Genomic DNA, 15923 nt, shown 5'->3' with positions numbered 1-15923 from the left:
AGAGTGCCTTTTTTCACTAAACATAATGCCTTTGAGGTCAATCTAGATTGTTGTATGTATTAATATTTCATTCCTTTTTATTGCTGAGTATTGTTCCATTGGATGGATTTAACTGTAGAGAACTTATGTAGAGAACAATGTTTCTGTTGGTCTTTCTACCAGCTGAGAGGTCCTGCCTAGAGTTTGTTTAACATGTTTAACCATGGTTAACCATTTTTTAACTGTAGTATAACCATGCAGAGTTTGTTTAATCATTCACCTTTTAAAGGGCATTTGGGTTTTTTTTTTTTGAACATTTTGCTGTTAAAAATAAAGCTGCTATGAATTATGTTCCACTATTTATCATCAAAGAATTAAAGAAAAATATGTTCTTTGTGAGTAAAGAGAAAAAATCTTAGAAATTTAAATTATAACCAAATAGAAGTTATAGAACTAAAAAATTATAGAACTAAAAACCAATAATGAAAGTTTCACTGGCTAGAGTTAAAAGCAGACTAATATGGCAGAAGAGAGTCAATGAACATGAAGATGACCCCCCCCCCCCAAAAAAAAATCCAAACTAAAGAACAAATAGAAAGATTAAAGGAAAATGAGCAGAGTATCAGGGACACTAGGAGATATCAAATAATCTAATGTAACTATCAGTGAAATTTCAGGACACTGAGAATGAGATAAAAAATAAAAGAAATAATGGCTGAAAAATCCCCTAATTTAGGGAAAAATATTGACTTACAATTCCAAAGTGAACCCAAGTCAGAATCATTGCAAAGAAAATTCACTTAGGTATATTGTAATCAAAGTGCTGAGATAAACAGAAAGTAATGAAAGAAGCCAATAGAAAACAGGGGGACAAAGATATGAATGATAGAAGATTTTTTTCCCCTGAAGCAATAAGGGCCAGAGATAGTAGAACAGTATATTTACTGTTCTAAATGGAAGAAACTGACAACCTAGAGTTCCATACATAGGACACATATTCTTCAAAAATTAAAGAAAGCTTGTTTCCTTGGCTCCCCCTTCTTCTCCTCCTCCTTCTTTCCTCTGTATTGTTATTTCCCCATCCTTCTCTCTCAAACAATTCAGACCTGAACACATTAGCTGAAACATAGAAGAGATGTTTCTGTGGGTGGGAGGTTGTGGGGCATGGGTGGTGGTGCAATGGGGAGCCATGGTGGTTCAAAGTAGGGTGAAACAAGGCAGGAAAGATAAAAAGAATGTCTACATGAGGTGAAGACCTACTCAATAGACAAGTTAGTTCCTGAGTATGAAGAGAAATGCATTCACGGATGCTTAATTTTCGGTGATGATTACGCAGACTGTTAGGACTAAATGTTTGTAACCTCCTCCCCCAAATTCATATGTTGAAGCCCTACCCACCAGGGTAGCTGTGTCTGGAGATGGAGCTTTAGGTAAGTAATTAAAGTTAAATGAGATCAAAAGGAGGGGGTCCTGATCTGACAGGGTTAGTGCTTTTTTTTTTTTTTTTTAAATGTTTATTTATTTTTGAGAGAGAGAGAGTAAGCCAGCGAGCAGGGAAGGGGCAGAGAGAGGGGAACAGAAGATCCGAAGTGGGCTCTGCGTTGACAGCAGCAAGCCCGGTGCTGGGCTTGAACTCATGAATTGTAAGATTGTGACCTGAGTTGAAACCAAGAGATTGGTACTCAACCGAGCCACCCAGGCACCCTGAGTTAGTGTTTTTATAAAGAGACATCTGAGAGCTTGCTTGCGCGCTCTCTCGCTCTCTTTCTCTCAGAACATGCACACTGAAGAGAGGCCATGTTAGAGAAGGCAGCTCTCTGCAAGCTAGGAAGAATTTCCTCACCAGAAACCGAATTGGCAGGAACTTTGAGTTTGGACATCTAGCCTGCAGAACTGTGAGATATTAAGTTTCTGTTGTTGAAGCCACCAGTCTGTGGTATCTTGTTCTCCCAGTCCCAGAAGACACAGACACATACTCTGTATGATTTCATTCCTTTGAAATATGTTGAGCTTTAAATAGTTGTAGCCAAAGAGTTATGAAAACTTCAGAAGGATAGTAAGTGATTTTCCAGAGAATCATTGCTGTAGCTTGGTTAGAAAGATTTTAGACTTTAAGATAAGACTTTTGTTAATGAATATTGATGACAGTAAGTCCTTTCTTTATTGATAGTCATTTACTCTTCACAGGAGTGTGAATCGGACCCTTGTTGTGAAGGAAGTACTTGTAAACTTAAATCATTTGCTGAATGTGCATACGGTGACTGTTGTAAAGACTGTTGGGTAAGGAGTTCCTCCCTATTTGGAAAAAAAAGTAGAAGAAAGCAAAACATGCATATGTAAAAAATTTTTTTTTTCTAATCTGTAAGAGAGCACCATTTTTATTACATGATTCTATGAAAAATTTTATGCCACTTGTTTGCAGTTTTGAATTACATTCTTTTTATAACAAGCGGTCTCACGAGACTTTTCTAAGTAGAAACTTTTTTTCTGATTTTAAGAGTAATCTATGTTTTTTATAAATAATTCACAAATAGCAAATATAGAAAGTACAGAGTAAAAGGCAGTATCATTTTACCTTCCTCAGGTAGCCATTGTTGATAATTTGTTAACTTAAGTACTTTTTCCTATACAAAAGTGAATGCATGTGTATATGTGTGAGTGTATGTGTGTGAACACAGATACATTTATTTTTACTACCTGCTTTTTTCAGTAGCATACCGTAGATTTTATCTATTCGTATAATTAGTTCTACATGGTTGTATAGTTAGTGCTGTTTTATGTGGCGATTACATAATTTCTTTAGTCAACTAATGGATGTTTAGGTTGCTTCTAATTTTTGTCTATAAGTGGAATTGCTGGGACAGAGTATGTATGTTAAAAATTGTGGCACACATTTTATGTACCTTCCACAAATACATTGGTCTGTAGTTCTACCAACAATGTAATCAAATATGTGCTGTGACATCATTGGTGAGTCCAATACTGGTTAGTCTGATAGGTGTAAAGTGCTTTTAAAGTTTTATTTAATTTGTATTTCTTTTGGCTATCGGTAAAGTTACATTTTTTCATTTTCCATATTTCATGACTTTTATGGGTTGCCTGTTACTGGCCTTTGTTCGTACTTCTATTGGGTTATCTAATCTTTTGTTGTTGCTAGATGTTTTATAGACATAAATACTGTGGCTTCAAATTTGATCACTTTGTGGGGATTGTCTTGATATTCCTGTTTAATTTGTATCTTATTACCCTAGTTCCTTCCAGGAGGTACTTTATGCCGAGGAAAAACTAATGAATGTGATGTTCCAGAATATTGCAATGGTTCATCTCAGTTCTGTCAGCCAGACGTTTTTATTCAGAATGGCTATGCTTGCCAGAGTAACAAAGCCTATTGCTACAATGGCGTATGCCAGTATTACGATGCTCAGTGCCAAGTCATCTTTGGCTCAAGTAAGACATTTTAATTATAATCGATGGCCTTTATTTTATTCTTTTATTTGCGTCTGTTTTTAAAAATGGAAAGAAAACATTATTGATAAAAGTGAAGTTCTCTTGTTTTCTCTCCCCTGTCCTATCTCCCTCCTTCCTTCTCCATAAGTAGTGCTGATCATGAATTTGATATGTAGAAATTCAGTTGGTGATTTTTGCTTTTACTCCCTCTCCTTTTTATCACCTTTCTATTCTATGTATATAAACAAAATAAGTAAATATACATTTACTTAGTATCATGTTCTAGTTTTAATAATTTCATATAAATAATAAGGGGATGTACATATGGGCTGCTACTTTCATTGCTCACTGAAAATGTTTTTGATACGTTTGATTACAATATCAATATGTTGATGCATTTAGATTTTAGTGCATTAGAGTACTCCATTATATAAATGGAATCCATTCCCTCACTGATAGATATTTCAGATGTTTAAAAGTTTTTCCTGTTTTCTCTATTTCAAATTTTCATTTTTGTCAAAGTTACATGTACACATAGATTAAAGAGCCAATTTTTTTATGAGGTTTTATGAAAAAGCGTGCTCCCACCTAAAATCCCCATCCCTTGGAGCAACCACTTTTCACCTTTTCTAGCTGATTATTTTGTTACTTGTTCCAGGTCTTTAGATAATCTCTTGGTAATGCTACTTTTAAATTTTTACATTCTAGGCATTAACTACTAATTTCTCACTACTGAAGATGAGAATTTAGAATTCTTTCAACCCTTGTCAACTCCCATCATATTCATGGTCTTTTTGCATTCTCCATCCTTTTAATATGGATTAAGTATGATTTTAGTTAAAGCATCGAGGACTCTTGTGATACTGTGATTTATAATTAGAAAACTATACTTGATCTTCATTCCTTTCCTGGCCTCAAACTCCTAAAACCCTTGGAATTTCCTAAGTTTTGAGAGCTAGAAGTGTGTCTCTTGATATGTTAACAAAGTGACTTTTGGAAAGCTCAGAGGTAACTCAAGGATGGGAACTGGTTGCCCAGGGAACCAACCACAGGGTTAGAGGGTTGGAACTTTAAGTTCCCCACCTCTGTGGAGGGAGAGTGGCTAGAGGATGAGTTAATCACTAATGGCCTATGATTTAATTAATCCTACCTATGTAATGAGCCTCTATAACAACCCAAAAGGATAGGGTTCTGAGAGCTTCCAGCTTGGTGAAGAGGTAGGTGTATATTCTCGGAAAGTGTTGCACTTAGAGAGGGAATAGAAGCTTCTAGCCCCTTTCCCCATACCTCGCCCTATGGATCTCTTCCATCTGGCTTTTCCTGAGTTATATCCTTTTATAATAAATCAGTAATCTAGTAAATCAAATGCCTCCCTGAGTTCTGTGAGCTGCTCTAGCAGGTTAATCAAACCTAGGAAGGGAGTTGTGGGAACCTCTGATCTATATATAATCACAAATATATTAATAACAAAAAGGAAGAAATATATATGGCCATTAAAGTCCTAGTTTCTGTAACTGATCATGTGGTCACAGCTGGTAGTTTTAACAACCTTCTTCATTATCCATTCCACATACCCTTTGTCTTCAGCAAGCACCTCAGTTGGTTGTGGCTTTTTACCTGTGGAGTGACCCAAACCTTCATTCTTGAGGGCTCTGGGCCGTTTGTAGTCCAGCCTGGATTGAGTTGCTGTAGTTTTCCGTTGACCTTAATCACAGGGCACAGTAATACTAAGAGGCACCTTCGGGGCTCTCCTGTATTACACACATACTCTTCCTCCCCTCCATTGTGCAATAGCAGTTCCCCGTGGTTGTCAAGATCAGTCCCCATAGCCAGCGCAGTGACTCCTTTCATTGCCTGTCCATTCAGAGGCATGAGGAGTGTAAAATGGCTAGCTGGTGGTCTTTAATTCCAGCTCTCAGCGGAATCATTGTTGTGTCTTCTGATGGAAGCACTCCTCTCTTTGGAATTAAGACCCTAAGCCAGAAGAAGGTTGTGGGAAGAGGAAGCAAAAATTTTGCCAGAGGGTCACTAGGAGAAATAGCAGTGGCACTTTTACTTCTCCTTCATGATTCCTGGACCCGTGAATCCTGGCTGTGGTAGAAACAGCACCATATATTGGATAGTGATTCAGAACATACACAACCCTCTGGAGAACTTTGCCCCTTCCTATAAGGCATTGCTACCTAGTTGGTGCTGTAACAGAGTCTTCAAAAGGCCTTCCATTATTCTGTCAAACTAACAACTTCTGGATGGTAGGAAATGTGGTAAGACCAGAGAATTCCATGAGCCTGTACCTCTTGCCACATTTCATTTGCTGTGAGGTGAGTTCTTTGATGAGAAGCAAATCTATGTGCTATACCATGATGGTGGTTAAAGACAGTCTGTCAATCCGTGGATGGTAGTTTGGGCAGAAGAATTCCATCCAGGCAAAGCAGTCCTTGTCTAATTAAGTGACTATTCCAATAAGAATAAAATTCTTATTCTTCCATGATGGAAAAGGTCCAGTGTCATAAACCTACAACCAGGAGGCTGGCTGCCATATTGAGGACTCAGAATTGGTCTCTGCTGTTGGCAGATTGGGCACCCAATAGTGGCCATAGCCCAGTTGTTTTTGATGAGTGGAAGTGCATGTTGTTTAGCTTATGTATAATCTCCATCCCTGTCACTATGGCCCCTTGCTCTTGTCCCCTTTGGGAGATGACAGGGATGATGGGGAAGACAGGTTGACTGGTATCCAAAGAATAGGTCATCCTATTCATTTGACTATTAAAATTCTCCTCTGCTGAGGTCACTTTTTGGTGAGTGTTCACATGGGACACAAATATCTTCATGTGTTTTTCCCATGAGGACATATCTTTTGATAATCTTGTAGAAGGGAAAGGCAGTTAAGATCCCTGCAAACTAAATTATGATGTAGGGCTGAAGAGTTGCTATACCCTTGAGAGAGGACAGTGCCAGCTGAAAGAAAACTGCTTCTGGTCATCCTTATTGACCAGTGTGGAGAAAATAGTATCTGCCTGTTCAATAGCTGCATACCAGATGCCGGGAGATATATGAATTTACTCAAGCAGTAAAACCTCAGTGGCTACAGCAGCAATTACACTTACCAACTGTTTAAGCTTATGACAGTCCACTGTTGTTCTCCAAGTTCTGTCTGTCTTCTGCACGGGCCAAATAGCTTAGCTGAATTGGAGTATCTTTATCTTTCTAGTCCTTAATGGTGGTATTGATCTCTGCAGTGCCTTCTGGATTGTGGTATTACTTTTGGTTTACTGTTTTCCTAGGTAGTGGGTGTTCTAGTGGCTTCCGCTTGGCCTTTCCCACCATAATAGCCCTGACTCCACAGGTCAGGGAGCCAGTTTAGGGATTCTGCTAGCTGTTGATTATGTCTGTTCCAGTCATGCATTCTGGAACTGGGGAAATAGCCACAGAATGGGTTCAGGGATGCACTGGGCCCACTGTGAGGACAACCTGAGCTGAAACTCCATTGACCACCTGACCTCCATAGCTCCCTACTCTGACTGGTAGGCCACCATGACGTTTTGGATCTCCTGGAAGCAATGCCAGTTCGGAGATAGTGTCTCGTAGTCTCTGAGAGGTCTGATTACTTTTCTGCAATGTTCAGTTACCCTGGTAAAAGGCCTTAGGTCCTGTTGGGGATGGATGGGAGAAAGATTGACAGCAAAAATTTTTGGCAGCATATCAGGGTTCTACCTCTCCTTCATTTAAGGGGTTCTGGGTCTAAAAATATGGCTCAGGTCTGAGAATCAGTTGAGGGCCCATGATTTTTTTTGATTCAGGTTAGTCTTTTGTTCATTTGACCTCGAACTTTTCTGCTTATAGAGATGTAGTAAGAATTTGCTGGTGGGCTTCCTCTCTTTTTATTTCTAGGAACACCGTGATCAACTAACTAATGCCATAGGTCTGTACAAGTCAGACTTTTCTAATTGCTCCTTTGACTTTGCTGTTCATTATGCAAAAATGATATCAAGTAGCTGCTATGTAGTAGTTCTGGTGAAAAACCATGGCAAGTTTACACTGAGGCATGGCACCATGGGTAGTCAGCTTTATTATTACTTTTATTGTTGTTGGGTTAGAAACCATTCTCTCTTTTATTTATATTTTTCTTTTCAAATTTTTATTTAAATTCTAGTTATATAACATACAGTGCAGTATTGGTTTCAGGAGTAGAATTCAGTAATTCATCACTTACATATAACACCCAGTGCTCATCATAACAAGTGCCCTCCTTAATACCTATCACCCATTTAGCCCATCTCCTACCCACCTGCCTCCATCAACCCTCAGTTTGTTCTCTCTTGTTAAGAGTCTCTTAATGGTTTGTTTCCCTCTTTCTTTTTCTTTCCTTTTTTTTTTTCCCTTCCCATATGCTCATCTGTTTTGTTTCTTAAATTCCACATATGAGTGAAATCATATGGTACTTGTCTTTCTCTGACTGGCTTATTTCACTTATAATGCACTCTAGCTCCATCCACATTGTTGCAGATGGCAAGATTTCATTCTTTTTGATGGCTAATATTCCAGTGTATGTATGTGTATGTATGTATGTATACATGTGTGTATGTATGTGTACATGTGTGTAACATGTGTTGTATATACATATGTATGTATTTACACATATGTACACATATGTATATGTATACACACACACACACACCACATCTTCTTTATCCATTCATCAGTTGATTGACATTTGGGATCTTTGCATATTTTGGCTATTGTTGATAACGCTGCTATAAACATCAGGGTGCATGTACCCCTTTAATCTGTATTTTTGTATTTAAAAAAATCTGTATTTTTGTATTTGGATAAACACCTAGTAGTGCTTGCTGGGTTGTAGGGTGGTTCTGTTTTTAACTTTTTGAGAAACCTCCATACTGTTTTCCAGAGTGGCTGTACCAGTTTGCACTCCCACCAACAATGAAATAATGTTCCCCTTTCTTCACATCCTCACCAACACCTGTTGTTTCTTGTGTTGTTAATGAAAAAAAATTTTTTTTAATGTTCATTTATTTTTGAGAGAGAGAGAGAGAGAGAGAAACAGAGCACGAGCCGGGGAGGGGGAGAGAGAGAGGGAGACAGAGAATCTGAAGCAGGCTCCAGGCTCCGAGCTGTCAGCACAGAGCCCGATGCGGGGCTCGAACCCACAAGCTGTGAGATCATGACCTGAGCTGAAGTCGGATGCTTAACTGACTGAGCCACCCAGGTGCCCCGTGTTACTAATTTTTAGTCAGCTTTATTTTGATTACACAATGATGCTAGCAGTATTCCTGCAGTGATAGTGTATGTTGTATTGCCTCTTATGTTTCCTTCCTTAAGTTAAAGTGATTGAGGTTCCCAAGGAAATGGGTGCTTTCAGCACAACTAGGCAGATTTCTTTGTTTGATAATTGGCAGTGATGTGTTTATGCCAGGATCATACTGGATTCTTGTTTCCCATCTTCTTCCATTTCTGTCCTGAGTCAGTAGGAACAGCAACAACATTGCATTCAAGAGAATGAAATAAGTGAGCACCCTATGTTGATTGAGGCTTGTCTTTGAGAAAACAGAGACTTAATAATAGGAGCTGTTCTGTTTCTCTTCAGAGAGGTACTGGTAAACTAAATCCATTATTTACCAGGATGTGGGACACTTAGTAGGGGATTGATACATATTTAATGAGGAAAGGAAGGAAAGCAAGGGAGGGAGAGAAAGGAAAGGAAAGGAAAAGAAAGGATAGAAAACGAATGGAGACCCAAATTTTCTATTTTTTTTTTATAAAATTTTTTTTTTTTAACATTTATTTATTTTTGAGACAGACAGAGACAGAGCATGAACAAAGGAGGGTCAGAGAGAGGGAGACACAGAATCCGAAACAGGCTTCAGGCTCTGAGCTGTCAGCACAGAGCCTGACGCGGGGCTCGAACTCACGGACCACGAGATCATGACCTGAGCCGAAGTCGGCCGCTTAACCGACTGAGCCACCCAGGCGCCCCCCAAATTTTCTATTTTTATTTTTGTTTCTTCTCAGTTAAGAAGATCAGTCATGAGTACTGTGCTGGATTTCTCTGAAGGTAGAGATGTTGACTTTGACCAGACTCCTGCTGTCTCTAGTGTCTGTCTGTTGTACACCTTATTTTATGGTGGGTCAGATAGGGATTGAGGAGAGACAACTGAAAATTAAATGGAACGTATTTATGCTAGATCATAGGCTAGAGTAGTAGAGATCTGTCAACTCGATACATTTTGTAAAAATAGCAAGTTATTGCAATCTAAAAAAATAATTACAGATACATTTTGATGAGGTAAATACTATTACCTAGCAAAGGTACTACCTTCATAGAGGCCTGTGGAAAAGTCTAGGACTACAAACTGCAGTTGTTTTTTTCTCTCTTTTTTTAATTGTTTATTTTTGAAAGAGAGAGAGATACAGAGTGAGAGTGGAGGAGTGGCAGAGAGAGAGGGAGACACAGAATCTGCACTTGATCTTAGCCAAAAGGCCGAGGAGCGATTAGAGACACAGAATCTGAAGCAGGCTCCAGGCTCTGAGCTGTTAGCACAGCCCGACGTGGGGCTTGAACTTGGGAACCGCAAGATCATGACCTGAGCCAAAGTCAGGTGCTTAACTGACTGAGCCACCCAGGCACCATCAGTTGTTTTTCTCTTTGGAGATTATCTGGAAGTTTTAGAGCTCCTTCTGTTCCCTAGAAGGGCCCTATTAGGGATCCTGCCATGTGCTGTTTGCCCCGTTCAGGTATTATTCTCTGTTCCCTTTTCACGTTGCTTGATCCAACTTCTTTCGCCTCGTATCCATTTTCTTTTAAACGAAACCATCTAAACATTAGGTGCGTAAGATAGGCCAGTGAATTCCTTTATTCAATAGAAAGTACTGACATTTTGACTTAAAAATATTTACAAATAAAATTTATTTAGGAATGTGTAATTAGTGGGCGAATTGAACATGAAGTGATAATACATATATACAATATGAGAAAACAAAAATGGATTGCCACTTTGTCAGCTGTCATGGCTGTTTGACAATCCTTCTTGTTAGTAGAGCATCTAAATTCAGCATTTTATATATGGTAAATTAAAAACCCAATAACAATAGCTGGCAATGTCTTCACCAACCCTTCCCAGCCTGATCTAAAGTCTAATGATGTATTAGAGACATATTTGAGAGCGGAGAAAAGGAATATGCTGAGAACACTAGCATACTATGCATGCTTTTTCATTTATTTATAATTTCATCTTTTTAATGATATTTCTTGTAGGGTCTTAGTGTTTGAGCCCAGGCTAACTTTCAGGTACAATGTAAGCTTTATTTTTACATTTTGTTGTTAAGTATAAAAGTAGAACAAAAATGTTTTATCTGTGAGGCTTGACACTTTCTAGAAGGTGTTGAGGCAGTTCATCAAGGTATATGGATTGTCATAGGGAATATACATTTTATTTATGAATTAAATTGCCATACCTTTTTTTTTTTTTTTTTTTTTTTTAATGTTACAGAAGCCAAGGCTGCCCCAAGAGATTGTTTCATTGATGTGAATTCTAAAGGTGACAGATTTGGCAATTGTGGTTTCTCTGGCAATGAGTACAAGAAGTGTGCCACTGGGTAAGTGGAGGTGAGGTTATAAAGGAATGTGAATGATTTTAAGACCCGTCATCTTGCGACTGCTGGCTTTCTCTCCCTTAAATACTGAGCTTTTCAAATTAACTTTTCAAGTTTTATTTTTTTTATTTTTATTTTTTTTTAACTTTTCAAGTTTTAAAACATAAGACTTCAGCGAGACTCTCTGAAAAGAACTAGTAAAATAATTCATCCCTTTTGATGTTAACTGTCTAAAGTCTAATGGATTTTAGAATCTTTGTTTTTCCTTATTCTACAATAAGAACCTCAAATAAACACTCTTCCTCTTCTTTTTTTCATTAAAAGATGGCACGGATTAATGTGTAGATACCTTCAAAATTCATTCTGGATGTTGTTATTTTCTTCTTGCTCTATATAATTTTAAAGTGACAAATTAAAACCTTTTTTTTTTTGTTTCTACAACATTTGCTTATTGTAAAAGTTAATAATTATTAAAAAATTACAAATGAAAAAAAGTCATCCATAATATCAGTCCATATATATTTACTAATTTCATTGTATTTCTTCCTCTTTTTTGTTTCTGTACATACACACACTGATATTTTATATAATTGGAATTATTCTATATTACTGAGCATCTCTTCTCTTTGCTCCTACTTTGCCAATTAGTCTAAGTAACTGTACGGAAACAATGTTTGCTAAGAAGAAATAACAGCAGCCAATCTCCATGTCGCTAAATCCATCAGACATTGTTAGGTCTTCATGCTATTTGACCTTTTGGTGTCATTCAAGTATGTTGACTGTTTTTTCCTTGAAGAAACCTCTTTCCTTCGCTTTTGTGTGGGATGTTTTTCTAGTATTCTTTTCTGTGTTTCTGGTTGCTCCTTTAGTGTGTTTATTTGTAGGCTTATCTTTCTCTACTCAGCCATTAAATACTGGAGACACCATGTATGCTGGCTTACATGTGGCCTTCTGCCACAGGGCCTTTGCACACACTATTCCTTCTGCCTGGCATGCCGTCAGTTCCTCCAGATCTCAGTTTTAAAGACTTCCTCACCTTTCTTTTTTTTATTTAAAAAAAAATTTTTTTTTCAACGTTTATTTATTTTTGGGACAGAGAGAGACAGAGCATGAACGGGGGAGGGGCAGAGAGAGAGGGAGACACAGAATCGGAAACAGGCTCCAGGCTCTGAGCCATCAGCCCAGAGCCTGACGCGGGGCTCGAACTCCCGGACCGTGAGATCGTGACCTGGCTGAAGTCGGACGCTTAACCAACTGCGCCACCCAGGCGCCCCTTCCTCACCTTTCTTAACAGAGCCAGAGAGCCCTCTTGTAAGGTGTTCTTACAGCTGTGTGCTTTTCCCCCTTAATGTTAGCCAATTTATTTTGTTCTAATTATTTCTTGATTATATAAAACAGAGTAGATGGAAGGAAGATAAGAAAAACAAGAAAGCGTTTCAAAAGGAGATAGGAATGTAACTTTTGATATTTATCTTATATAGTTTTAAAAGTAGTTGTAGATATACGTTCTCTTCTGTTTACATAGCACTTTTTCTGGGGAAGTCATACTATTATTATTAATACATTTTTAGTGTATTTTTTAATTTATTTATTATTTAAAAAAAAATTTTTTTTTTCAACATTTATTTATTTTTTTGGGACAGAGAGAGACAGAGCATGAACAGGGGAGGGGCAGAGAGAGAGGGAGACACAGAATCGGAAACAGGCTCCAGGCTCTGAGCCATCAGCCCAGAGCCCGACGCGGGGCTCGAACTCACAGACCGCGAGATCGTGACCTGGCTGAAGTCGGAGGCTTAACCGACTGCGCCACCCAGGCGCCCCATTTTTAGTGTATTTAAATTCTAAATTCTTTTGGTTTCTGTCCAAACCACTGTCCTAGTAAGAACAATCATTTAAAAATGATATGATCTGGGGCACCTGGGTGGCTCAGTCATGAGCCCAGGGTCGTGGGATCTAGCCCCGTGTTGGGTTCTGTGCTGTGTATGGAGCCTGCTTAAGATTCTCTCCCTCAACCTCTCTCCCCCACTTGCACACGCTCTGTCTCTCAAATAAAATAAAAATGACAATATCTTCAAATAAGATAGAGGATAATTTTCCAGGTAAAAAGAAGAATAAATACAAAACCAGTTCTAGGCATAGAATTTTCATGATTCTTTTCTGGTGTTTAGAAAAGACACAGGAGGGTCTGTCCTGCATTTTGGGGAGACTGGACCCGTCTTGGTTTCCATAATTTGTCTAAATTAAAATGAGAAAAGTAAGAACTTGAATGTTGGACGAAGGACGAACTGGTTAAGAAATTGGATGCTTTTTTTTTGTTGAATTTGATGTGTTTTCCTTATTGTTCATATCATTAATTTTTTAAAATTCATATTGTGATTTCTCCTGTGACTCCTGAGTTATTAAAAGTGTGTTGCTTAATTTATAGATATTTGGGAGTATTCTGGTTATGTGTTTGATTTCTAGTTTAATTCCAATGAGAACATACTCTGTATAACTTTAGTTCTTTGCAGTTTATTGAGATGTGAATTATTGCCCAGCATGTGGTCTCTTTTGGTGAACGTCCATGTACGATTGGAAAAAAAGTGCATTCTATAGTTATTGGGTTGTGTTATTCTATAAATGTTAACAGTCTTATTCAAGCTTCCAATATCTTTGCGTTGCATGTGTGCGTTTTAGGTTTGTCCTTCAATTAAAAAAAAATTTTTTTTTAATGTTTATTTATTTTTGAGAGAGAGAGAGAGACAGAGCATGAGCAGGGGAGGAACAGAGAGAGAGACACACACAAAATTTGAAACAGGCTCCAGGTTCTGAGCTGTCAGCATAGAGCCCGATGTGGGGCTCGAACTCACAAACTGTGAGATCATGAGCTGAGCCAAAGCCGGATGCTCAACTGACTGAGCCACCTAGGCACCCCCTAGTCCTTCAATTTCTGAGAGAAGTGGGTTAAAATCTCCAGCTATGATTATAAAGTTGTCTGTTTCTCTTTTTAGTTCTATACATTGTTTTGCTGTGTGTCTTTTGAATCAGTAAATGCTTATGTTATTAGGTGCATCCACATTTAGGATTGTTATGTCTCCTTGACTAATTGGCCCTTTAATTATTACCAAATTTTCTTCTTTATCTTTGCAATATTCTTGTTTAGCATTTGTTGCAGTTTCATTTGTTTATGTGACTGTTTGGTGATCACCCTTCATTGGTAAACTAAAGTGAAGTGACACATTTTATCTTATGTGTTTGGCACGTGATAAGTGCCTATTAAATATTTGTTGAATGAATGTAGGAACAGATGATACAGCTGATGGGTGGATAATTAGTGTAACTGATTAAATGAACTGAGGTGAAACTTTGGGGTAAGTGGATCAATGCAGACTTGGAGAGAGCTTGCTAGACGTGTCTGATCTTTGTCTTTAGCCTGGTTCTGTTTCCATGATCTTATGAGTATCTTAATGAAATTATAGAAACTACACTTAGGAAATCTATAAATTACTGGGTAGCTGATTTGAAAAACATTTTATAATAGTAATATAGCATTAATATAGCCATTAGGAATGCATATCTGAAGTCAGACTCTTCGGGTTTGAATACTGCTTCAACTGCTTAAGATCTCTGAGACTTTGGACACGTTGCTTTCCTTTTCTTTTTCTTCTGTGCCTCATTTTTCTATAAAATGAGGATAATAATGGTACCTACTTCCAGTTGTTTTGAAGACCAAATGTGTTGATGGATGCTAGTACTAAGAAGAATACCCGATTCATTGCAAGACTCATCATTGTCATCATTGCTTTGTAATCATCCTCATCACAGAAAATGTATAAAATCTAGAAGAATCTAAAGAAAGTAAACCCTGTGGTCCTGCCATTCAGAGATATTCCCTCACATTTTTGTTGTATTTCCTTTTTGTATGTGTGTATATACATTCATAAGCATACATTTGTGCATCATACATGTATGTACACATATGTATGTGTACTCAGAGCCCCACATCTGTATGTATAAACAAAATTGCAAAGTATGATTTGTACTATTTTATAAATTCAGTTTACTTTCCACTATATTAAGAGAGTTTATAGGATGTATTCAGCTTCTTTTAATCATTTCCTTATTTTAGAAATTCAAGTTGTTTCTAGTAGTTTGCTATTTTATTTTACTTTATTATTATATTTTTTAACGTTTATATTTGAAAGAGAGAGAGGACAGAGTGCAAGTCGGAGAGGGGCCGAGAGAGAGGGAGACACAGAATCTGAAGCAGGCTCCAGGGTCTGAGCTGCAAACACAGAGCCTGATGCGGGGTTTGAACTCATGAACTATGAGATCATAACCTGAGTCACAGTCGGATGATTAACTGACTGAGCCATCCAGGCACCCCGTAGTTTGCTATTTTAAATAAGGTTGTGATATATACAGCTGAAGTATTTGTTTATTTCTCTGATTGTTTCCTTAATAGGTTTTCTCAAAAAATATGGATAAGTTTTAAGGCTCCTCATAGATACTTCCAAATTGATCTTCAAAACATTTAACTGATTTATGCTTTCCTACCCCCTCACCAATGCCAGAGTGTTATCTTAAAAATTATAGTTGACCTTTGAACAACATCGGGGTTAGAGATGCTGACTTCCCACATAGTCACAAATTCACTTATAACTTTTGACTCCCCTAAAACTTAATTACAATAGCCTACTATTGATCAAAAGCCTTACCAATAACAAAAAAATAGTTGATTGAATGTTATATGTATTATATGCTGTGTTGTTACAATAAAGTAAGCTAGAGACAGTGTTATTAAGAAAATTGTAAGGAAGAGAAAATACATTTGCAGGATTGCACTGTAAAAAATCCATGTGTTAAGGGGACCTGTGCAATTCAAACATGTAATGTTCTAGGGTTAG

At 37.7% G+C, this 15923-nt stretch overlaps 1 protein-coding gene across 3 annotated transcripts in view; it reads left to right on the top strand.

Moving 5' to 3' along the window:
• ADAM9 (ADAM metallopeptidase domain 9) overlaps nucleotides 1-15923 on the top strand; it is a 145563-nt gene that overhangs the window by 74370 nt on the left and 55270 nt on the right. For all 3 annotated transcript variants that reach the window (XR_007151755.1, XM_047857113.1, XM_047857114.1), the window contains exons 13-15: nucleotides 2167-2259; nucleotides 3231-3426; nucleotides 10935-11040. Coding sequence is in view for 2 of the 3 variants with exons in the window: in XM_047857113.1 (XP_047713069.1) it covers nucleotides 2167-2259; nucleotides 3231-3426; nucleotides 10935-11040 (395 nt within the window). In the remaining variant the exon portion in view is untranslated. The remainder of the gene's footprint in view (nucleotides 1-2166; nucleotides 2260-3230; nucleotides 3427-10934; nucleotides 11041-15923) is intronic.

Source organism: Prionailurus viverrinus, chromosome B1 (genome assembly GCF_022837055.1).
Source record: "Prionailurus viverrinus isolate Anna chromosome B1, UM_Priviv_1.0, whole genome shotgun sequence".
In the NCBI taxonomy this organism is placed as follows: Eukaryota; Metazoa; Chordata; class Mammalia; order Carnivora; family Felidae; genus Prionailurus; species Prionailurus viverrinus.
The sequence above is the reverse complement of the archived record's forward strand: the minus strand, read 5'-3'. Positions and strand labels throughout refer to the sequence as shown.